General features: G+C 40.0%; 1 protein-coding gene and 1 pseudogene across 5 annotated transcripts in view; one reads left to right on the top strand and one right to left on the bottom strand.

The window, feature by feature from the left end:
• TEC (tec protein tyrosine kinase) overlaps positions 1–23,935 on the top strand; it is a 160,947-nt gene that overhangs the window by 41,477 nt on the left and 95,535 nt on the right. For all 5 annotated transcript variants that reach the window (XR_004350023.1, XR_004350022.1, XM_032632693.1 and 2 more), the window contains exon 2: positions 5,530–5,715. Coding sequence is in view for 3 of the 5 variants with exons in the window: in XM_032632693.1 (XP_032488584.1) it covers positions 5,578–5,715 (138 nt within the window). In the remaining 2 variants the exon portion in view is untranslated. The remainder of the gene's footprint in view (positions 1–5,529; positions 5,716–23,935) is intronic.
• Positions 8,226–11,068, bottom strand: LOC116754488 (annotated as a pseudogene).

Below are 23,935 nucleotides of genomic sequence, written 5' to 3'. Positions count from 1 at the left end.
TTTTGCAGAATGCGCACCCTCTTGAGGGTTCAACCACCAGATCAACTAGAACCTAAGGAATGATGATTTCAACCTTTGCTGACCCTTCTGACTTCAGTCAACTAGTGCCTGGACTCTGTCAACCTTTCCGCAATTCTATGCTGAATTCTCTTTGCTCCAGCCCCAATCTTGCTGTTTGGGGAGACACCGCTTTGGGAAATATCCCTGTTGTCCTCTTTACTTGCTGCAAGAAATAAATCCTTCCTTCTGCTCTTTGGTTTGGTTCTGTCTTTTGGCTCAATACCCACCAAGAGGCAAGTCCAGTTTTCGGGTAACAGTATTACACATGGTTTCTTTTCTCCATCCATTGTTCTTTTTCTCTCTCTTTCTTTTCTCTTCCTCTTTATCAGCCAGGAGGCCCTCAACCACAGTCATAGCCAAGGACCACAGTGGGGACCTTCATTGTGAAACCCAAACTTGTCTTAAAGAGCACATGTTAAATCAATGCATGTACCTGTATTATATGGACAATAAGAAACAACTATCCTTAGTGCAGCACTGCTCAGTCTATTTCCAGGTTCACTTGGCCCCCAGTACAGCACTGTGATCACCCATCATTTGGCAGTGGGCTGGATGGGGACCAGGAAAGATGAGATAAGTCAGCTGGCCTCTGTAACTTTTGCCTTTTGACCTTTTGAGTCTTCTCTTATCTAGACCTAGGTTCAATAGGTCACCAGACAAGGCTACTCAAAACTTTGTAGCCTGCTACAATATCAGTTGGTTGAAAGAAGACACAGTCAAGACTTTAATACAGGTTATCCCTGGGTGCCTTTGTTTCATAGGCAAGGAAGACCTGAGGGCTAAAGTGTTACTTTCTTCTAGAGCTACAAAGCTGCCTGATCCTGGAATAGCTCCAATTCATGATAAGTGGGGAGCCTAGAATGTACCCTTTATTCTGATTGAAGTCAGCCTAGCATTTTTTTCTTCTTTGCTTGTGTTTCTGCTACTCAATTCCCCTTATACAAAATAAAATTGGGGCTTAAGCTGAGAGTATACATTGCAGAAGAGAGCATGGTAAGATTTGTTCCTATATAGTAGCTACCCATTTTAGGTACTTTTGAATTGAAATGTAATCTACAGGTACTGTTGGCAGGCACACATTTGATTTCTCAAGTAAATGTCAGTCTGATGTTTATTCATGCTAGATTTCTTAAAATTGCAAACAGGCACTAACTTTGTCGAAAACCTATGGCAAGATGTGTAATAGGCAATGCGTTCTGATGTATAAATTCCAAAATTGAGGGCTTTAACTAAAGTTTACTAATCTTAGGGCATTAACAAGTATTAGATTGAATTAGATAGTATTGCTGATTTTGTAGGTAAAATATTGCCGAACATTGGCAATTTCACATGGCTTAACCTAGTAAGGTGAGAATTTCAACAACCTTAAATCACTCTTTGCTCCTTCCTGTAAGGAGTTCATCCTTTTTCTACCCTGATAACTAGGCTGTTTGTTTCTTATTTACTATACCGCTTACCATCCTATCATTTGGTAACTCACAGTCACCTCTGTTCCCTTGATTAAAAATGTTATGAAAGGGTGTAGAGAGTAGGCTGGGTAGCCTTAGTAGCCATTTAAAATATATATATATATATATAAAATATATATATTTTCAGGCAGAATTTTTTATGATGAAAAAGAGTTTTTAGATCTTTTGGCTAAAATTGCTAGACCATGAAACTGAGATCCATTAGTCTGGTACTCTGATTTGCAACATTGGGCAGAGAATGTAACTTCTTGGTGGTTTGGGTTTCTCATTGGTAAAACAGTGTTCATTACCTGAACAGTGTCCGTTACCTACTTCAGAATATTGGTGTTCAAGATAAGCAACAAGAATTTGCTGTGTAGCACAGGGAACTATATTCAATCTCTGGTAATAATCTACAGTGGAAAATAATCTGAAAAGATATACCTGAATTACTTTGCTGTGTACCTGAAACTAACACAATATTGTAAATCAACTATACTTCAATAAAAAAAAAGAATGTTGGTGTTCAAAGGCTGTGTTAAGTTTTTCAAACTTTTAACAATTAGCAGTCAGAGTAAAGAAAAGAGTGTTCTTTCTTTTTAAAATAAATTTATTTATCTATTTTTGGCTGCGTTGGGTCTTCGTTGCTGCGTTTGGGCCTTCTCTAATTGCGGCGGGCGGGGCTACTCTTCATTGCGGTGCGCGGGCTTCTCATTGTGGTGGCTTCTCTTTGTGGTGGAGCACAGGCTCTAGGTGGACAGTCTTCGGTAGTTGTGGCTCACAGGCTTTAGAGCACAGGCTCAGTAGTTGTGGCGCACGGGCTTAGTTGCTCCGCAGCATGTGGGATCTTCCTGGACCAGGGCTTGAACCTGTGTCCCCTGCATTGACAGGCGGATTCTTAACCACTGCGCCACCAGGGAAGTCCCAAGAAAAGAGTGTTCTTGTGTTCACCTTCAAGGAGACACAGAGAAAAGGGGCTTAACCTGCAGCTACGAGTTTTATTTTAAAAAGATATTTTTAACCCAGAGTTGGTTCCTTTGTGATTCTTATTTCTGAATGGGTCAGTTCTTTTCGGTGTGGAAAATGGTTGGGAGAGTGAGCTGGAGGACTCTGAAATTTTGTTTCATCTTCGTTTTCTGCTTTAGAGCATCAAGCCTATTATTTCTCCAGTTTTTTTAAAAAATTAATTAATTATGTATGTATGTAATTTTATTGAAGTATTGTTGATTTACAATGTTTTTGTAAATCTGCTGTCTCCAGTTTTTAAAAAATATTAATTAGAGAGACTGTCTCCAGTTTTTTAAAAGAGACTGTCTCCAGAGAGACTGTGTCCAGTTTTCTTAAAAAATTAGTTATGTGTGTATGTATGTATTTTTATTGAAGTATTGTTGATTTACAATGTTGTGTTAGTTTCAAATGTACAGCACAATGATTCAGTTATACATACTTATATATATATATTTTTTCAGATTCTTTTCTCTTATAGGTCATTACAAAATATTGAGTCTGGTTCCCTGTGCTGTACAGTACATCCTTGTTAGTTATCTATTTTATTTATAGCAGTGTGTATATGTTAATTCCAAACTCCTAATTTATCCCCACCACCTTTCCCCTTTGGTAACCATAAGTTTGTTTTCTATGTCTATGGGTCTATTTCTGTTTGAATATAAATTCATTTGCTCTCTTCAGTTTTTGGTATTGAGAGGTTGGTGTCCGTCTTTTTTTTTTTTAACATCTTTATTGGAGTATAATTGCTTTACAATGGTGTGTTAGTTTCTGCTTTATAACAAAGTGAATCAGTTATACATATACATATGTTCCCATATCTCTTCCCTCTTGCGTCTCCCTCCCTCACACCCTCCCTATCCCACCCTTCTAGGTGGTCACAAAGCACCAAGCTGATCTCCCTGTGCTACGCGGCTGCTTCCCACTAGCTATCTATTTTACAATTGGTAGTGTATATATGTCCATGCCACTCTCTCACTTCGTCCCAGCTTACCCTTCCCCCTCCCCATATCCTCAAGTCCATCCTCTAGTAGGTCTGTGTCTTTATTCCCGTCTTACCACTAGGTTCTTCATGACCTTTTTTTTTTCCCCCTTATATTCCATATATATGTGTTAGCATGCGGTATTTGTTTTTCTCTTTCTGACTTAACTTCACTCTTTCTGACTTAACTTCACTCACTACAAATAACTCAATTTCATTTCTTTTTATGGCTGAGTAATATTCCATTGTATTTATGTGCCACATCTTCTTTATCCATTCATCTGTTGATGGACACTTAGGTTGCTTCCATGTCCTGGCTATTGGTAATAGTGCTGCAGTGAACATTGAGGTGCATGTGTCTTTTTGAATTACGGTTTTCTCTGGGTATATGCCCAGTAGTGGGATTGCTGGGTCATATGGTAGTTCTATTTGTAGTTTTTTTTTTTTTTTTTTTTTCCCGGTACGCGGGCCACTCACTGTTGTGGCCTCTCCCGTTGTGGAGCACAGGCTCAGCGGCCATGGCTCATGGGCCCAGCCACTCCGCGGCATGTGGGATCCTCCCAGACCGGGGCACGAACCCGCATCCCCTGCATCGGCAGCAGACTCTCAACCACTGCACCACCAGGGAAGTCCCTATTTGTAGTTTTTTAAGGAACCTCCTTACTGTTCTCCATAGTGGCTGTATCAATTTACATTCCCACCAACAGTGCAAGAGGGTTCCCTTTTCTCCACACCTTCTCCAGCATTTATTGTTTCTAGATTTTTTGATGATGGCCATTCTGACCTGTGTGAGATGATATCTCATTGTAGTTTTGATTTGCATTTCTCTAATGATTAATGATTTTGTGGTGTTTTCTTAATAAGTTCTCTCCCACATCTCAGTAACCTTGTGGTATTTACCTCCATATTTTATGAATGAAGGAAACTGATGATATTCAGAGGTTAAGCTGTTGTAAAGTAACTTTCCAGAAAATGGAGGGCCTGATTGGATGACGAGAGTTCAGTAATAGGGAGTTGCAAGGGTGTTTCCGAGGTGTCGGGTTGGGCGTGAAGATGGTAGGCTTCCTCACTGGCAGTATCAGGTTCCCGGCTGTGCTCTTCACATGACTCCTGTTGCCTCTGTGGTTTGATACACAATGACTTCTTGTCAGGGTGTGGTGGAGGGCAGGGAAGAAAGGGCTGTTGTCCATTCAACTTGTCTCAGGTAAGAATGTTCAGGCCTTTTCTGAGTATCTTTGGTTTTCAGAGAGTTAAATTTTGTTGGATTTTAGAAGGCTTATTAGTCTAGGCATGGATAGTCTAGACGTGGGGCTCCAAATATATGGCTGAGAACCTTATACAGGTGAGCTCTGCCCTGAGGGGCAGCTGTGTAGGGTAGGTTGGCTGAGTAGGATTAGCTGTAACTGGGTGGGTTTCCTTCCTCTTGTGGTTGAGACAGGAGCCATAGGGAAGAGAAATGTGGAGCATGGTAGTGTAGGTATCAGAGAACATCCTCGTGGCTCTGGTGGCGAGGATGCTTGATCAAGATTACATCCTTACTAGAGCTGGAGATTGAATGCTATCCACCACTGTGGTAATGCATTTTGTTCACAGTCTACCGTGCCTGTGTGCTTGTCTGTTTTGTGTACCAAGATCCTGAGGCAATTTAAATATCAGCCTAAACCAGCCATGCAGGCAATGAAATGTACTTTTCCTGCTGAGATATTTGTTTCCCTGCAGTCAGATAGCAGAAGAGTGTGCCAGCAAGCTAAGGGATGGCAGGGAGGGACAAAGGAGTGAATCATCATCATCATGGCAAACCTTGATTAGATTTTCTTATGAAATCCAGGGACATGGAGGAACAGGATGGGGCTGGGGAAGAAGAGGAGGTTGAGCTTTCATGCCCTGGGCATTTTTAGTCCAGGTGCATGGAGTAACATTCCTCAGCTCTAGCTGTGGTCAGAGTAAAATCTGTTTTGGTAAATTTGGAATGACAGCCTTCTTGGATAATTAACATGCCGCATTTTATTGCAACTGTTTGTTTTCTTACTTCAGAACCCTGGGATCTTCAATGGCAGGAGAAACAGTGATCAGAAGACCAAGATGAATTTTAACACTATTCTGGAAGAGATTCTTATTAAAAGGTCACAGCAGAAAAAGAAGACATCACCCTTAAACTACAAAGAGAGACTTTTTGTGCTAACAGAGTCCATGTTAACCTACTATGAGGGTCGGGCAGAGGTAGGAGACAATCAAAGTTTACTTTGTTGCTTTCCATGTTGATACTGTTTTATAATACTGACATTCCGCATACGCTCCAAATCTTATGGAGTAAGCTTTAGGTTAATGAAGTTCAGGTAATGATTTATTATCATTTGGATTTGAAAGATAAAGTTAAGGATATGGATAGACATTTTTCACAAGTCTGGTAATTATGGGTTTAGTATATACATGGATATACAATTTTATATCGGCCTACTGAATTAATGTGTTAGAGAAAACAAATCCCTACATCAGTTTTAGATCCTTGTGGAATTCATTAAGTATGTTGTGTACATGGCTCTTTTCCATAAACTATCATATTATGTATAAAAGTCTTCTTTAGCACATACAAGCTGTCTGTGTTCATCACTTTATATGAATATTTCTTCATTATTAAGTGAAAGTTACTTAAAACTGCTTAGTGATTTGGTGGAGTTGACTGACAACAGAACTGTTCAACTTTTTTTTGTGATGAGCAGCTAGTGCAAAGTTCCTTTGATGGGAGCAGAGGGCAGTGGCTCACAGAACCTGGTCAATGAGCAGGTGGCAGAGGAGGGCCATGTTGTCAGCCAGCTCCTGGCTTTTCAGTTGTTTTAGCCTCTGGTTCTACCACTAGATGAGGTGCATGCATATACAGTGGCCTCCGACCCATCTTTTTTTCTCCTGCCATCTTGGGAGTGCCTCATCTAGTACTGCAGGCCCAGCCACGTTCCTCCCTTTTAGAAATTTTCTTGGGTTCTAGGGAATGGCTGGGAGACTGTGTTGCCCTTTTTGACCGCATGCCATTGTCTACTTGGTTACAGTAGATTGTTGGTGATCTTGATGTTTGATTTTAGTTTATTTAATTCTGCTGTTTTCCTAGAGCACCTTCCTCAGAAATGGATTTACTCATTTTTATTTTGTTTTTGTTTTGTTTTACTTCCACTAATTTCTCCCACTGATTTCTCTGTATTTTGGTTCCCCCAATACAGACAGAATGGCATTGCTTCTTGCTGGTGGTCCTCAACTCTGTTAATTTCTGCTGTGGCTTGTCATTGTGGAATTTTGCAGGTTCACGTAATTTAGGACTATAGTCCTTTACCCACCTTCCTAAATCCCCAAAATGCTGAAGACCCAAACTTCAAAAACTCTTTCAGTTGCAAAACCTGACCTTAGATGAAGCTATTTTTAGTCTTTATCTTAGTGTGATTTGTGTGTGTGTGTGTTTGTGCAGAATTAGTAATGTGTTTAATTATGTGGGGCTGTCCAGTTCTTACTGGGAGTGTATATGGTATATGTGCTATATTACACTTATTAAATCTGAAAAATTGAGGATTCCAAAAGGGTTTCAGATAAGACTAGAAATATGAATTATTTTAAAATCTAAAATAAATTTTAAGGGGAACGTTAATAATTTTTTGCTGTATAATAATGATTTGTCATAATTTGAATAATATCATAAGAAAAGAATAGGAATGTAACAGTAAACGTGGGAAAGTGTGGTCCTTTACTAACCAAAAAAAACCTCAGAAACCTACATTACCTGCTTAGAAACATGGACCCATACAATTGAAATACATTGTAATTGTTAAGTCACTTTGAAGATGGTAAATGATAATACAAAGATGATACAAAGTTAAAAGTGCCCTAATTGCTTTAGCTTAAGCAGAATAAAGAGAACAGTGGAAACCCTCTTACTTCAGAACCTGACCCACTGTCTTTCCTGGCAGCAGCCTTCCCCACCATGAGAACCAGAAAGGACAGAATGAAGAGGTTGTCACAACATGTAACAGCCCAGCCTCTGACACTTAGCATTGATTTACTGTATAGCACAGGGAATTATACCCGATATCTTGTAATAACGTATAATGGAATATAATCTGCAAGAAACCTGAATCACTGTGCTGTACATCTGAAACTTATACAATATTGTAAATCAACTATACTTCAATTAAAAAAAAAAAGAAAAAACAAGAAGAATCCATCTCCTTTCTGGCTACTGCTGACTGGCCCAGGGAGCCTAGTCCCGTTAGCTAGTCCTGCCTGAACCCCCCTCCTCCCATGAGCTGGGCATTCTGATCCCTCCTGGATTCTTTTCTTGGGGACTGATGTTCATTGGCAAACTTATGACCTTCAGTTGGAAATATGGTTGCAGATTTGTTTGCCTCCCACAGTTAAAAAGAAATAGTTAACTATATTAAAAAGTCAGGAATTTTAAGGTAAGAATCTGAATTCTTGAGACAATAAAAGTTCTGACAGTACTAGGCAGAATTCCTTCTTGACAGCTCTCGGCCTAGCTCCTAGGTAAGCCCAGTAGCACTTCGCTGTTATGTTTCTTCCCTGTTTGGGTTAATCTGCCCAGTTCTCTGTTTTCCTTGGGTAAATGTTCTTGTTTTCATCTCCCTCGCCCTAGAAGCTGTGATCTGAAAAGGGCTGTAATGTGGGTAACCCACATTTTTTAGAACAATAAACACCTTTATTATATGAGCTAAGATAGGAGGGAAGAGGATTTATTTGCCTTTCTGGGCCTTGATTTTCCTCAGATAGAACTCCAGCTCCTTTCCCTCTAGCACATAGTGATCTACTCAGCCACACTGGCCTGCTCTTGAAGTGATGCATGCAAGAAGCTTGTCCTGCTGGAACTGCTCCTATAGAAGACTGCTGATTTTGGCATTCTTTTTCTTTTTTTCTTCATTCATTCATTTATTTTTGCCTGCGTTGGGTCTTCGTTGCTGCCTGAGGGCTTTCTCTAGTTGCAGCGAGCAGGGGCTACTCTTCGCTGCAGTGCACAGGCTTCTCATTGCGGTGGCTTCTCTCGTTGTGGAGCATGGGCTGTAGGCAAGCGGGCTCCAGTAGTTGTGGCATGGGGGCTCAGTAGTTGTGGCTTGTGGGCTCTAGAGTGCAGGCTCAGTAGTTGCGGTGCACAGGCTTAGTTCCTCTGCTGCATGTGGGATCTTCCCAGACCAAGGCTTGAACCAGTGCCCCCTCCACTGGCAAGCGGATTCTTAACCACTGTACCACCAGGGAAGTCCTGACATTCTTTTACCTTTCGTCATATTTCTTTCTGTTTTTTAAAAAAATTATTTATACAGTGTATTTTATGTTGAAAGTTTTTTTAAATTAATTAATTACTTTTTGGTTGCTTTGGGTCTTTGTTGCTGTGCGTGAGCTTTCTCTAGTTGCGGCGAGTGGGGGCTACTCTTTGTCGTGGTGCGCGGGCTTCTCACTGCGGTGTCTTCTCTTGTTGTGGAGCATGGGCTCTAGGGCGCGTGGGCTTCAGTAGTTGTGGCACATGGGCTCAGTAGTTGTCACTTGCAGGCTTTAGAGCACAGGCTCAGTAGTTGTGGTGCATGGGCTTAGTTGCTCTGTGGCATGTGGGATCTTCCTGGACCAGGGCTCGAACCTGTGTCCCCTGCATTGGCAGGTGAATTCTTAACCACTGCGCCACCAGGGAAGCCCCCTTTTATCATATTTCTTCTCAATATTCTTTGATCGTTTTTTGTTTAAAATCTCTTCCTCCTCAGGAGTCAGCTTGGCCCCCCTCTTGTGGCCCAGGGGCAGTGCACAGTGGGACTTGTACCACTACCGGTACCGTGTGCTGTCAGTGAGCATGATGCATTTCTTCACCAGGGTCTTGGTATGGACCAGTTTGTTGTTGGATGCATTGTAGACAACATCAATGATCCTTGTCTTGCGTGTACAACACTCCGAGCCCCAGGAGAAGTTCCCCACGTCTAGCCTCAAAGCCGGGTAATTTTTGTTGCCCCTCCTTGCACATGGACTGTGTGTATGCGGCGGGGTCCAATCTTGGTGTTGGCAGCAGGGCGTTCCAGCTCATACCTCCACTTCCTGTGGTAGGGCTTTCTCTTGTCCCCGGTCTTGCAGCTCTTGTGCCGGTTGTCCCGAGAGATGCCTACGTGTGGAAGCAGGGGTCAGGAGCCTCAGCCAGGGAGCCCAGGGCTGGGCCCTGCCAGCCCAGTGCCCAGAGTCAACAGGTATTAAAAGAAAATGTTAAAAGTGTAAGACTTGTAAGACTCTAAGTGGATTAGAAAAACCATGGGGGCCATTCTGCGGTAGCCCCAGAGATATTTATTTTAGTTGTTCATAGTTCTGTTTTTAAAATAAATACTGGGTAGTCTACTGATTGATCTAGTATCTGTGATTCCTAGTTTCTTTGTAGCAATTCAGTGACATTCATCCTTTATTAAAACTCTCAGTTAATCACAGAGTCAGACATCAATCTTTTCCTGGTTCTCTGGACCCCAGCTCCTTCGATAGGATGGCAATAAGCTTTTACTGAAAATTTTCCTATTAAGTACAGTTTATTGTACTTTTCAAAGTATGCTAAGAAATTCTGTTCTAGATGATGAGAAATTCAGTCAAGCTGCTTCTTCCAAGTCTCATGTAAAACTTGTGTTTCCGTTTCTGCTGTGGGCCATTCTTTGGTTTGTCCTCCTTGCTCTTTCTCAACTAGCTTATGTTTCTGCATCTTCTAGTGAACCAATAAAAGATCTTACTGACGATTTATATTGTTTGCTCTTCTTATAATAACACAGAACAAAGGAAACTGCGCTCTTGCTTTCTGGTCAGGGAACTAAATGACACAGGGGTTAGACCACCTGACGTTCTGCTGGAGCCTCCACATGGTTTTGAGATGGAATCCAGGGAAGAACAGGACTGGAGTTTAATCAGAAAAAAGGCCTTTTGGGGCTTCCCTGGTGGCGCAGTGGTTGGGAGTCCGCCTGCTGATGCAGGGGACACGGGTTCGTGTCCTGGTCCACATGCCGCGGAGCGGCTGGGCCCGTGAGCCATGGCTGCTGAGCGTGCGCCTCCAGAGCCTGTGCTCCACCACAACAGTGAGAGGCCCGCATACCGCAAAAAAAAAAAAGAAAGAAAAAAGGCCTGTTAAATAATGGTGAGAAAACAAGGAATGGAGAGATTTTTATATGTTTAGATATTTGAATACAAAAATTTCGAGTAGCGTGTAAATCTGCAACTATTGTTAGCTAAGAAATCAGGACATTTTTATAATTGGACTTTGGTATTACCAATTTTGTTGGTTTCTTGTCTGCAACACTCCTCTGTTATGAAAACTGACAATAGTTTATAAGGTTGAGGAAGACTAGTTGTGTCAGGGATCCCCAAGGCTACCCCCAGGTTCAGTAATTCACTAGGAGGACTCAGGGGACTGAGTGGTGAGTTTACCTCACTGCTATGATTTATTTCAGTGAAAGAAGAAAAAGCAAAATCAGCAAGGGAAAAGGTGCCTGGGGCAAGTCTGGAGGAAACCAGTCACAAGCTCGCAAGAGTCCTTTCTCAGCAGAGTCACAAAGGGGGTATATAATTCCTCCATTACCGGATTGTGACAATTGTGAAATGTTTTCTAACTGGGAACCTCGTTAGAGACTCAGTGGCCAAGGTTTTCATTGGAGGCTGGTCACATAGGCACCCTCTGTCTAAGCATGTACGAAAATTCCAGACTCCAGAAGGAAGGCAGGGGTTCAGCATAAGCCAGGTGGTTTGTACAAACAGGTTAGGCCCAGTGAGCCATTCTTATCAGTGCTGGGAATGGGAGAGCCCTCCCCTCTCAAAATGCGAGTTCCCAGAACCCAGCCAGGGACCAACCTTGTAGGCAGCTTCATGGGCCTGTCATGTTAACTCTTTCGTGTACATTAGTAGTAATTATGATACAAATTACTGAGTACCCAATACAGGCCAGGCACTGTGCTAAATAAGTACGTGCATTATTTTCTTTATTCCTCAAAACAATACTGTATGAAGTCTTACTAGTACCCCCATTTCAAAAATGAGTGATACGAGGCTCAGAAAGTTTAAAAACTTACACAAGGTCAAATACTAATGAGTTGCAGGGCTGTTTCTTCAGAGCCTGTCTTTGAAACAACCTTGATACTCTGGGGAAACTTAGGAAAAAAATCTATTAAATCTCTCTATAATACAGATGAAGTTTTATTTTAAAACTTTTGAGGATATTTTTATTACTTTCAGCTATGATTTTTTAAAAAAATTTCTTTGTGGTAGAAGAAAATTAACGTCAGACAAAACGGGGATTTTTGTCTGATTCTGCCACTATCTAATTGGACTTTAGAAAAGTCTTCAATTGTTTTTATAGTTTAGAAATTGCTTTCATATAAATATATTGTCTCTTTACACCCTTAACTCCCTTGCCATCACTGTTTGAACCCAGCACACATCCGATCTATTTCCAAGTCCTGTGAATTCTCCTTCCCTTCATTACAACCTTATTGCAGCTCCCAACTCCATTCTCTTGGTGGATTACTGCCCTAGTTGATTTTACTTTTGGATCTTCATCTTTCAACTATAAAACCATAAAAGGGATTTTTAAAACTTGTAGATTTGCATCTGCTCTACGATCAAGTTAAAACTCCTTAGCTTGGAATACAAGGTACTTGATGGCCTTTTTCCTTGTCTTCTCTCTCTCCTTCCTCCATCCCCAGCTGTCTTCTACCTGCAGTTACTCTTTCACATTGTGCCTTTGTTACTATTGTTCAATCAACTTGAAGTGATATATTCCTCTACCTGCCTACCAGGATCGGTCTATCTATCCATATCTATTTTATCCATCAGAAATGTGTTGAGTGCCCTAGTAATCACTTACTCATCTTTTCTGACTCAGCTCAACCCCCACCTTCTCTGAAGCCTTTCCTGTATCCCTCCCACCAGTGGTGGAATCCCCAGCCCACCTCAGCCCTTTTGTGCCCTGTTCATATTTTTATCATGGCATCTTGGTTGCTTGACTCTATCTACATATCTGTGTCCCCCATTGGACTTTAAGCTCTTTGAGGGCAGGGTTCATAGCTTTTCTATCTTCGTATTTCTGAGAGTTTAGTGCAGAGTTGAGTGCTCAATACATGTTGGATGGCTGGGTGGGTCCAAAGGAGACATGGGGAGACCTCAACCCTTAGAAGCAGGCAGGGCAGATTTATCCTATGCAAACATCATGAGCAACCAGAAAGGTTGTCATGCTGCTAATAAGTAGAAGGGTCAGGATTTGAGCCTTGGTATTCTGACTCTAAGTTCAGTGCTCTTCCTATAATGCCTCCCTTATTGTTTTATTCCAGTTGTACTGAAATCAAACATTCTGTGTGATGAGTTGTTTGAAAATCTAACCTTTTACCCAGGTTAACTGTCGGGATAGTGGAGGTAGTTATAAGATGATGGCACGAGTCTCTTGAATATCCTGGGCAACCTCTCGTATTTCTATAAGGCCTTCTGGGTTACATAGAGTTGTTTTCTTTACCACCCCTGGAACCTGGAGACTCTAGTGATATAGGCATAAGAGCTTACTATGGTTCTGAAATGATCAGATATTTCTCCCTTAGTTGTATCCCTAGACTAGGTGGACTCCCAGTGGGGAGCATAGGTTTACAAGACCTTTCTAATTGCTACCTGAAGATTTATATCTTCTGGCACTTTCTAGGATTCTGGGGGGCGAGTGTGGGGTGGACAAAATAGTTTCTTTTACTATAGGACAATTGGAAGTGTTTACATCAGACTTTAGAGGTTATCAGACAATTTACTAGCTTGTAAAAAAGTGGGACAGCTCTAGATGCTCTGTAGACAGTACAGTGGCTAGTGTACTAGGGCTCTGAAAATTCTCAACTCTATTATCCCATGAAAACTCATTTTCTTTTTGGCAGTTGAGTTTCCTTGTTTCCGAAATAAGGTTGTATCAACTTCCTGTCTTGTGTCTCAGTTTCCTCTCTGGTGTCTCTTCCCCACTTTTGATTCATATCTGTTTTCTTATTTTACTGACCTGGATCTGACCTTCCTCATCACTTAAAAGAGCCAAGATGCAGGTCTGAAGTCCTAGGGTCTGATTTACCTTCTTAATTTGACAAATTATCCATTTTCATTTAATAATGTTCACTGTTTTTTTCCTCTAGGAAGCAGAAACCTATTTAAGATAGAAAAGGGGGAGAATACCATTTGTTCCATCCACACTCCAAAAATATTTTTGTAACTTTTAATTTTGCTATAGTTTCAGACTCACAGAAAAGTTGCAAGAATAGTACAAGGAACTCTCAAGTAACCTTTACTCAGATTCATAAATTACCTATGGTTGCCCCATTTGCTCTGTCATTCTCTTGGTCTCTTCCTTGGTCTCTTCCTCTTCATATGCATGTTTTCCGAACCATTGGAAAGTAAGCTGTACACAGTCCCCTTTTGCTGTTAAATAATTCATTGTGTATTGTCTAAAAATAAGGACATTCTCTTTTAGAACCACAGTACAATGATCAAAATCAAGACATGTAACGCTGATACAGTAGTATTAAGTGGTCCAGAGTCCATAGTCAAATTTCATTCATCGTTCCACTGATGTCTTCATAGCTGTTTCTCAACCTCCCCTCCTTGCCCAAATCCAGGATCTAATCCCTGATCACACATTGCATTTAGTAGGTCAAGACATAAAGTTTGTAAATGTCCATGGGACAAGGAAGAGAAATGCATGGAGGAAATACTGTCCTTTGTCGTTTGTTGTAAAATGCCAACTACATCATGAATACTCAGTGATTGTATATCAGAGTCTGCAAACATGAAATTGGATTTAAAAATCATTAGAGTTGTTCTCCTACTCTCATTCTCATGGTCATCATTAGGGGCTGAAGATCACCTTCCTGCGAAATAAGTTATTTTAGCCTGGTCCACTGAGATGAATATTAATCACTTTCTCTCTCCCCCACCTCAATTTTAACTTTTTCTTCTTCTGTGTTAAATAATTATGAGTCATGTAAAGCATTTTTTGGAGAACAGTACAGTATGAGTAATTTCTAGTAAATGAAGAGGGAATTTAATCAAAGGTTTGGTCCTCATGCTACTTAAAAGTAGAAATAATAAAAGGATTCTAGATCTCAAAAAATACTCTTGGATCTGGCTGTGATAGTTGTGGTTTATTCAGTGATGATTTGTATCATGATGAGAGAGACAAAGGCCTTAAGAAAAATCAGCATTTCTGTTCATACATGGTATTACCTAGTTTATTTCATTCAGAAGACTTAGCTCTCGGCAATTTTTAGTGATTTTCGTAAGCTGAGTTTTGTTTTTCTCTGCATCGTGAACTGCTGGGCTGGGGATTCTTAGAAATCTTTGAAGCTAGTTCTGTAATTAGTAGCTTCTATTAAGTGTTTGTTGATGAGGATAGGTATGATAGCACTTACCCTGAGGAACAGTTAAAAAAAAGACCAGGGCTTCCCTGGTGGCGCAGTGGTTGGGAGTCCGCCTGCCGATGCAGGGGACACGGGTTCGTGCCCCGGTCTGGGAGGATCCCACATGCCGCGGAGCGGCTGGGCCCGTGAGCCATGGCCGCTGGGCCTGCGCGTCCGGAGCCTGTCCTCCGCAGCGGGAGAGGCCACAACAGTGAGAGGCCCGCGTAACGCATAAAAAAAAAAAAAAAAAAAAAAAAAAAAAAAAAAAAAAAAAAAAAAAAAGACCAAATTATATGAGTAGAGGGAGCATTGGTGGTAAAAGTGCAGACTATATAGATTTTTGGTGAGGAGTGGGGTTGGGGAGGGATTGGGGAACGTCTCCATTTGGCTATGGGTTGGAGTATGAGCAGTGTTGGGCAGAAGGAGCCCATTCATGCAGTGGGAACATCGTGTGCAAAGGCCCTGGGGTGGAAGAGGGCTTGGTGTGTCTGTGGAACTGTTCTGTTCTAGACCTACCTAGATTTATATGCTGATAATTACCCATTCATGGGGATGATTATTTGTTAGTAATGAAGAAGTCGTACAATTTTAGAGCTGGAAGGAACTTTAAAGAGTAACCTTCAAGTCTTCCACTTGTGGAAACTGAAGATAAGGAAATGGTTTGCTCCAGGTCACCCAGTAAGCTGGTTGTTAAGCCTGGATCAAAACTCAGATCAGCCTCTCTGATTGCACTGCCTTTGTTTGGAAAAGATGAGTTTGGGTTGCCCAGGTAGGTGAGGGTACTTACACAGCTTAAATAATATGATTGTTCACAGAATGGACTCCATCTAGTGACTATTCAGACCCCTTTGCTTAAAATACTTGTCACTTTTTTGCCTTTGAAGCTTTGCTCTTGCTGTGCTTAACAGTTGTCCTTCTGTTCATCCAATTCCCATCTCAAGGCCTCTTTTTTTCTTTAAATTTGAAAAAATTTTATTTTTTAAAAAAATTGAAGTATAGATTTATAATGTTGTGTTAGTTTCTGATGTATAGCAGAGTGATTCAGTCGTGTGTGTTTGTGTGTATATATGTATCCTTTTTCAAATTCTTTTTCATTATAGGTTATTATAAGATATTGAATATACTTCCCTGTGCTATACAGTAGGACCTTGTTGTTTATCTATTTTATGTAAAGTAGTGTGTATCTGTTAATCCCAAGCTGTTTCTGTTTTGTAAATAAGTTCATTTGTATCATTCTTTTAGATTCCATATAGAGGTGATATCATATGATGCTTGTTTTTCTCTGTCTGACTTACTCTTAAGTGAGAGACCTTGTTCACCTTCCCATCCCCCAGTTATAAATGCCAACCCCTTCAGAATTACTGTTAAATTTATATGTATTATTATTGTTATTGCCTCTTTAAAGTCGCCAACTACATAATAATCTCCTTGAAGGCAGAGGTTGTTGCCTCCTAATTTCAACATATCACACAATATCTTGTACCCATTGCCTGCTCAAAAAAGTTTTTGTTGGTAAAAATTACAATAGTGATGATCAGTTAGTATTTCAAGTAAGCAAAAAGATCTTTAGCGACATTGTAATAGTTATTTTCCATGCAATTTTGTTCCATTTTAGTTGTTGAGAAGATGCCTTATTTAAAGTTAGAATCAAAACTGTGTTTTTATTTAGTATTTATTAGTATTAAGCTCTCCCCCAAACTAAAATGTGGACATTGTTGTAAACAGCCGGAGTATGAACTGTCAGAAGAAATCACATGGCCATTTGAGGAAGTGAAACTACATTTTGAGTTGTTTCTAAATCCATTTAGAACATGGTTTAGCCACTGGTCAGGTACACGTAGAGAATCACCTATAGAAGGGCACTTAGAAACACCTGGGTTATTCAGTAATTCCATGACTCTCTTAAGAGAACTCTTGATGTTATTAGCCTTTGGGTTTTGTGAATATACTGTACTTCTGAGATAAATATTATCTCATGATGGCTTGATGATTGCTACTTCAGATAATTAAAAACATTGTTATAGTCTTCTTACCAAAGCTCTTCATTTACCTTTTTTATTTTTAATCTTAGTCAACTGCCTATAATATTTGCATGATACCACATTGGTAAACACCTGAATTGAAAAATTGCACAAAATATGTGCAATATAGTTGTTAAATAAAATTAAATGAGTAAGTAAGAGACTTAAATGAAATCTCTAGTGATTTTCAATAGACTGTGAGAAAGGAGTTCCCCCCCGCCCCCGCCCGCATCATCTTAGTTGTATGTGAAGACTTTTGGAAAAGTTCTGTCTTTATTCCAAGTAATCACATAGGTATAGCTGTTCCTTAATTTTATTTGCCACTGCAAAAAGTAACATGGATAGGTGCAATTCCCTGCTCATGAGATTGTAACATGTGAATTTTTCTCCTTTTAGGGGAATATATATATGTAAAATATATTTATTTCATGTATATATATTTCCTGGCAAAAGAGAGTCTGTGCACTTATCTGTTTCATGGGAGTCAGCTCATTTGTTTTCATTCATTCATCATTTGTACAGAAAAGATTTAGTGAGTATGTACAGTATGGTAGGGATGGAGGAATTAAAAGATGAATGATTCTGGTTTTGTTAAGCTTACAGTCTGATTAAGTTATACTTCTGCCTTTCTGGATTCAAAATGGCAAACTTTCCTATACTGCATCCAGTCTGTTTTGAAGGGGGCCTCTTGAGACCTGGAGTTAACCTTGTGTGCCACTGTTGTTTGCACTCACCCATGCTTTTCTGGATTACCTGGGAGTCTTAACTTTCCTTGCCCTTGTGTTTCCCTCTGTTCTTAGACTTTACATAGCATAGAGTTCACAAAAGTACAGGGGTTTTGCACACATACTTGCAATGCTCTGTTCTCCATAGCATCTCCATAAAGTGTATCTGTAGATAACCAACACATTTGCCCACCATCTACTTCACAGGTGAAGACACTGGGGAACAAACAACCAAGTCAGGTACCTTCTCTGAAGTGACATCCCATTTGACTAGCTGAACCAAGATGTCTTATCTTTCTGGCTAGCGTGCTGTTAAACCACACTGTGCTAGTTTAAGGAAGGGGGACTGCCTTAAACAGTGTGTTCACTGACCACCTCTATATATACGCTTCCTTCCTCCTTCCATTCTTTAGCTTTATATATAAGACCTTAGAAAGGGTGTTCTTTTAGCACTTGTTGATTTGTGTTTGTTTTTTCCTCACTGCATCCCTGTGAGGTGGTGGGAATTCTATGCATTTCAGTAAATTAGAGTTGTACAGAAAAGAGACCCATGGAAAGAACATATTACTGTGAATGCTTAGATGAAAGAAACTGAAAGGGTTAAACTGAAGTTGTAACTCTTAAAAACTTTAAAATGGGTTTGGTTAAATAGTTCATTTCATAAGTACTTTAAATGATTCTTTGCAGAGAAACCTCACAGGTAACTTAATTAAAGATGAATTTATTCACATTCATAGGCTATCCCAACAAGTAGAGAACAGTGTCACAGTTGAAGAAAATCCCTAAAATCTACTGCAGTAATTAGTTCAACACTTTTAAAAATAGTAAATAAGTAAGTTAAACACTTACTAAAATAGTAAAGTAAGGTGATTTTTAGGTTAACTCAGTTCTGACTAGGATTGATTACAGTACAATATCAAAAAAAGGGTAGAGACTTGAATTTTCTTGGAAAAAGATGAGTAGCTTGATGCTGAAGATCAAATATGTAATTCAGAACTTACTTTTTAAATTTTTTTTTAAATTTTATTTATTTATTTATCTATTTTTTGGCTGCATTGGGTCTTCGTTGCTCCATGTGGGCTTTCTCTAGTTGTGGCTAGTGGGAGCTACTCTTTATTGCGGTGTGCGGGCTTCTCATTGCGGTGGCTTCTCTTGTTGTGGAGCACGGGGTCTAAGCCCGCATACTTCAGTAGTTGTGGCACAGGGGCTCAGTAGTTGTGGCACAGGGGCTCAGTAGTTGTGGCTTGTGGGCTCTAGAGCACAGGCTCAGTAGTTGTGGCGCACGGGCTTAGTTGCTCCGCGGCATGTGGGATCTTCCTGGACCAGGGCTCGAACCTGTGTCCCCTGCATTGGCAGGTGGATTCTTAACAAGCCCCAGAAGCCCCAGAACTTGTTTTTAAACAGGGTCATTCTTTTATTTTCAGACGTCACACTTAATCACTTTCTAAGGATAGGTGTTATGTCCAAAATATGTGTAGGAAACAAGACCAATTTCCATTGGATGAGATAATGTGTTTCTTGAGGTTCTAGAGTGAGCTTACCAGCAGTTTTCTATTCCTTCTTCATTATAGGGAACTTCTGTTGTGGTCTGAGGTCCATCTCTGAGTTAATTGGATTCCTGTGAGTTAGAGAGTAGACTGTGGACTTTGGAGCCAGATCATCTGGGTTCAAATCCTAAATTTGTTACTTATTAGCTGTGTGACCTTGGTCAAATTACTTAATCTCTCTGTGCCTTATTTTCCTCATCTTTAAACTGGGGCAAATAATAGTACTTCCCTCACAGGTTTTTGTCTGGAGTAAATGGATCCCTATATATGAAGTAGTTAGGACAGTTTCTGGCATATAGTAAGTGCCATTGTAAGTATCAGTGGTTATTATTATAAGTAGTTTCCATTGTCACCCACTTTTGTCTTTTTTGTATAATGTGTTTCAGAGTTTCTGCTCTTGCATCTGGCTTTTCCCAGATATAGACATTTTTTGCAATAAGCATAACCATTTCATTCTCCTAGTAAGTCATTAATCACAGGTGATTCATTCTTTAAATTGATCTTTGCTGCTTGTGGTCCAGTTACATTGTGGAGCTCTGGTTACTGGTGGAAATGCATACCTTGGGGTAGGGCTAGTTCTCATTCTTGGCACCTCTGAGCCTGTGTTGGTGGAACTCTCATCGGGTCTGCTCTGGATGTTTCTCTCTGGTTGTTTGTCTGTGGGCACATGACAGGGTGCTGATTGCGATAAATGTGTGCTGTTCAGTTTTACATTTCGTAACATCAGAGGTGGATCTACTGGTAAGCATTAGAGCCTTTCAATTCCGTAGCCCTTTCTAATGCCCCTGGAAGGGCCCTAGCGCTTTCACATTCATAATTTTGCACTGAAAAAAAGAGAGTCTTCTCCCCAAAGTGTGTAAGTCTCAGGCCACTCAAAACCTGGATCTGTCTCTGCAGAGCATGTGAGACTCTATTTGTTCTAGTATCTGATAATATCTACAAATTCTGCCAGTGAAATACCCCCAGGCATCCTTACTGTAAAACATCTAAAATATAAGCATATTTATAGTTTATGTTCTTAAAAGCTTTTTTTCTAGAACAAAGAATCTACTTTAATCTGTCAAATTTATTTTCCTTTAATAAAAGTTTCAGCATTGTTATTTTTTATTTATTAATTTAATTAATTATTTGATTTTATTTTATTTTTTGGCTGTGTTGGGTCTTCATTGCTTCACGCGAGCTTTCTCCCATTGCTGCGAGCGGGGGCTACTCTTCATTGTGGTGCACGGGCTTCTCATTTGCGGTGCCTTTTCTGTTGCAGAGCAGGGGCTCTAGGTGCGCGGGCTACACTAGTTGCAGCATGTGGGCTTCAGTAGTTCGGCGCACGCGCTTAGTTGCTCTGTCATGTAGGATCTTCCCGGACCTGGGATCAAACCTGTGTTCCCTGCATTGGCAGGCGGAATCCTAACCACTGGGCCACCAGGGAAGTCCTCAGTGTTGTTTTTAAAACTCCAGTACTTTTCTTGTTAAATGTATTCCTGAGTATATTATGGTTGTAGTTACTCTTGTGAACAGGTGAATTTTCATGATATGTTGTAATTAGATATAGTTGATATATAATCAAGCTCTAGATTTTTATAAATCTATTTTGTAACCAACCAGTATACTATGCTATTTCTAAGTATTATGTATTTTCTAAGTATTACAATTTTCTATTACCAACTTTGCTATAAAAGGGTTGTTTTCTATTAAATTTAACCCAAATTATGAGAATAAAATAATTTTTAAAATATAAAGAAAAATAAAAGCATTTTAAATTCTAAATGGGAATACTCGAAAGGCCATGTGGAGGCCTGGGGGAGGGCATTCCAGCAGGGGAATCCAGGAATGTAAGACCCCAAGGGAGACAGGAGCAGCAAAGAGGCTGAGGGGCTGAAGTGGAGTGGGATGGGGCGTAGGGAGGATGTGGCTGGAGACCTGGGCAAGATCCTGCATGGATCATTGCGGACCATGGAAAAGACTTTGGATTTTTTTTTTTAATTTTTATTAAAACAATTTTTTAAAAATGTGATACGACGATTTTGGAGGGTTGGGAGTGGGGAGTGACAAAGTTTGGCTCTTACATTCATGCACGTTAAGACGCTGGGGCACAGTAGAACATGAATTGGCCGTTAGAAGGTGTGAGGTTTAAGTTCTGGCTCTGCTAGCCAGTGTAATCTTTTTTTTTTTTTTAACATCTTTATTGGAGTATAATTGCTTTACAATGGTGTGTTAGTTTCTGCTGTATAACAAAGTGAATCAGCTATACATATACATATATCCCCATATCTCCTCCCTCTTGCATCTCCCTCCCACCCTCCCTATCCCACCCCTCTAGGTGGTCACAAAGTACTGAGCTGATCTCCCTGTGCTATGCGGCTGCTTCCTACTAGCTACCTATTTTACATTTGGTGGTATATATATGTCCGTGCCACTCTCTCACTTCGTCCCAGCCTACCCTTCCCCCTCCCTGTGTGCTCAAGTCCATTCTCTACATCTGCATCTTTATTCCTGTCCTGCCTCTAGGTTCTTCTTAAACATTTTTTTCTTTTAAGATTCCATATATATGTGTTAGCATACGGTATTTGCTTTTCTCTTTCTGACTTGCTTCACTCTGTATGACAGACTCTAGGTCTATCCATCTCACTACAGATAACTCAATTTCGTTTCTTTTTATGGCTGAGTAATATTCCATTGTATATATGTGCCACATCTTTATCCATTCATCTGTTGATGGACTCTTAGGTTCCTTCTATGTCCAGGCTACTGTAAATAGTACTGCGATGAACATTGTGGTACATGACTCTTTTTGAATTATGGTTTCCTCAGGGTATATGCCCAGTACTGGTATTGCTGGGTCATATGGTAGTTCTACTTGTAGTTTTTAAAGGAACCTCCATACTGTTCTCCATAGTGGCTGTTTCATTTACATTCCCACCAACAGTTCAGGAGGGTTCCCTTTTCTCCACACCCTCTCCAGCATTTATTGTTTGTAGATTTTTTGATGATGGCCATCTGACCGGTGTGAGGTGATACCTCATTGTGGTTTTGATTTGCATTTCTCTAATGATTAGTGATGTTGAGCATCCTTTCATGTGTTTGTTGTATATCTGTATATCTTCTTTGGAGAAATGTCTAGTTAGGTCTTCTGCCCATTTTTGGATTGGGTTGTTTGTTTTTTTTGATACTGAGCTGCATGAGCTGTTTGTGTATTTTGGAGATTAATCCTTGTCAGTTATTTCACTTGCAAATATTTTCTCCCATTCTGAGGGTTGTCTTTTTGTCTTCTTTATGGTTTCCTTTGTTGTGCAAAAGCTTTTAAGTTTTATTAGGTCCCATTTGTTTATTTTTGGTTTTACTTCCATTTCTCTAGCAGGTGGGTCAAAAAGGATCTTGCTGTGATTTATGTCATAGAATGTTCTGCCTATGTTTCCCTCTAAGAGTTTTATAGTGTCTGGCCTTCCATTTAGGTCTTTAATCCATTTTGAGTTTATTTTTGTGTATGGTGTTAGGGGGTGTTCTAATTTCATTCTTTTACATGTAGCTGTCCAGTTTTCCCAGCACCACTTATTGAAGAGGCTGTCTTTTCTCCACTGTATATTCTTGCCTCCTTTATCAAAAATAAGGTGACCATATGTGCGTGGCTGACCATATCTCCAGGCTTTCTATTATGTTCCATTGATCTGTATTTCTGTTTTTGTGCCACTACCATACTGTCTTCATCACTGTAGCTTTGTAGTATAGTCTGAAGTCCAAGAGCCCGATTCCTCCAGCTCCATTTTTCTTTCTCAAGATTGCTTTGGCTATTAAGGGTCTTTTGTGTTTCCATACAAATTGAAATTTTTTGTTCTAGTTCTGTGAAAAATGCCATTGGTAGTTTGATAAGGATTGCATTGAATCTGTAGATTGCTTTGAGTAGTAGAGTCATTTTCACAATGTTGATTCTTCCAATCCAAGAACATGGTATATCTCTCCATCTGTTGGTATCACCTTTAATTTCTTTCATCAGTGTCTTACAGTTTTCTGCATAAAGGTCTTTTGTCTCCTTAGGTAGGTTTATTCCTAGGTATTTTATTCTTTTTGTTGCAGTGGTACATGGGAGTGTTTCCTTAATTTCTCTTTCAAATTTTTCATCATTAGTGTATAGCAATGCAATAGGAATGCAAGAGATTTCTGTGCATTAATTTTGTATCCTGCTACTTTACCAAATTCATTGATTAGCTCTAGTAGTTTTCTGGTAGCTTCTTTGGGATTCTCTATGTATAGTATCATGTCATCTGCCAACAGTGACAGCTTTAACTTCTTTTCCCATTTGGTTTCCTTTTATTTCTTTTTCTTCTCTGATTGCTGTGGCTAAAACTTCCAAAACTATGTTGAATAATAGTGGTGAGAATGGACAACCTTGTCTTGTTCCTGATCTTAGTGGAAATAATTTCAGTTTTTCACCATTGAGAATGATGTTGGCTGTGGGTTTGTCATATATGGCCTTTGCTATGTTTAGGTAAGTTCCCTCTATGCCTACTTTCGGGAGGGTTTTTTTTTTTTTTATAAATGGGTGTTGAATTTTGTCAAAAGCTTTTTCTGCATCTATTGAGATGATCATATGGTTTTTTTCCTTCAATTTGTTTATATGGTGTATCACACTGACAGATTGGCATGTACTGAAGAATCCTTGCATTCCTGGGATAAACCCTACTTGACCATGGTGTATGATCCTTTTAATGTGCTGTTGGATTCTGTTTGCTAGTTTTTTGTTTTTTTTT

The sequence above is a fragment of the Phocoena sinus genome, chromosome 5 (genome assembly GCF_008692025.1).
Source record: "Phocoena sinus isolate mPhoSin1 chromosome 5, mPhoSin1.pri, whole genome shotgun sequence".
Taxonomy (NCBI): domain Eukaryota; kingdom Metazoa; phylum Chordata; class Mammalia; order Artiodactyla; family Phocoenidae; genus Phocoena; species Phocoena sinus.
This window is presented reverse-complemented; position numbering and strand designations above follow the sequence as displayed.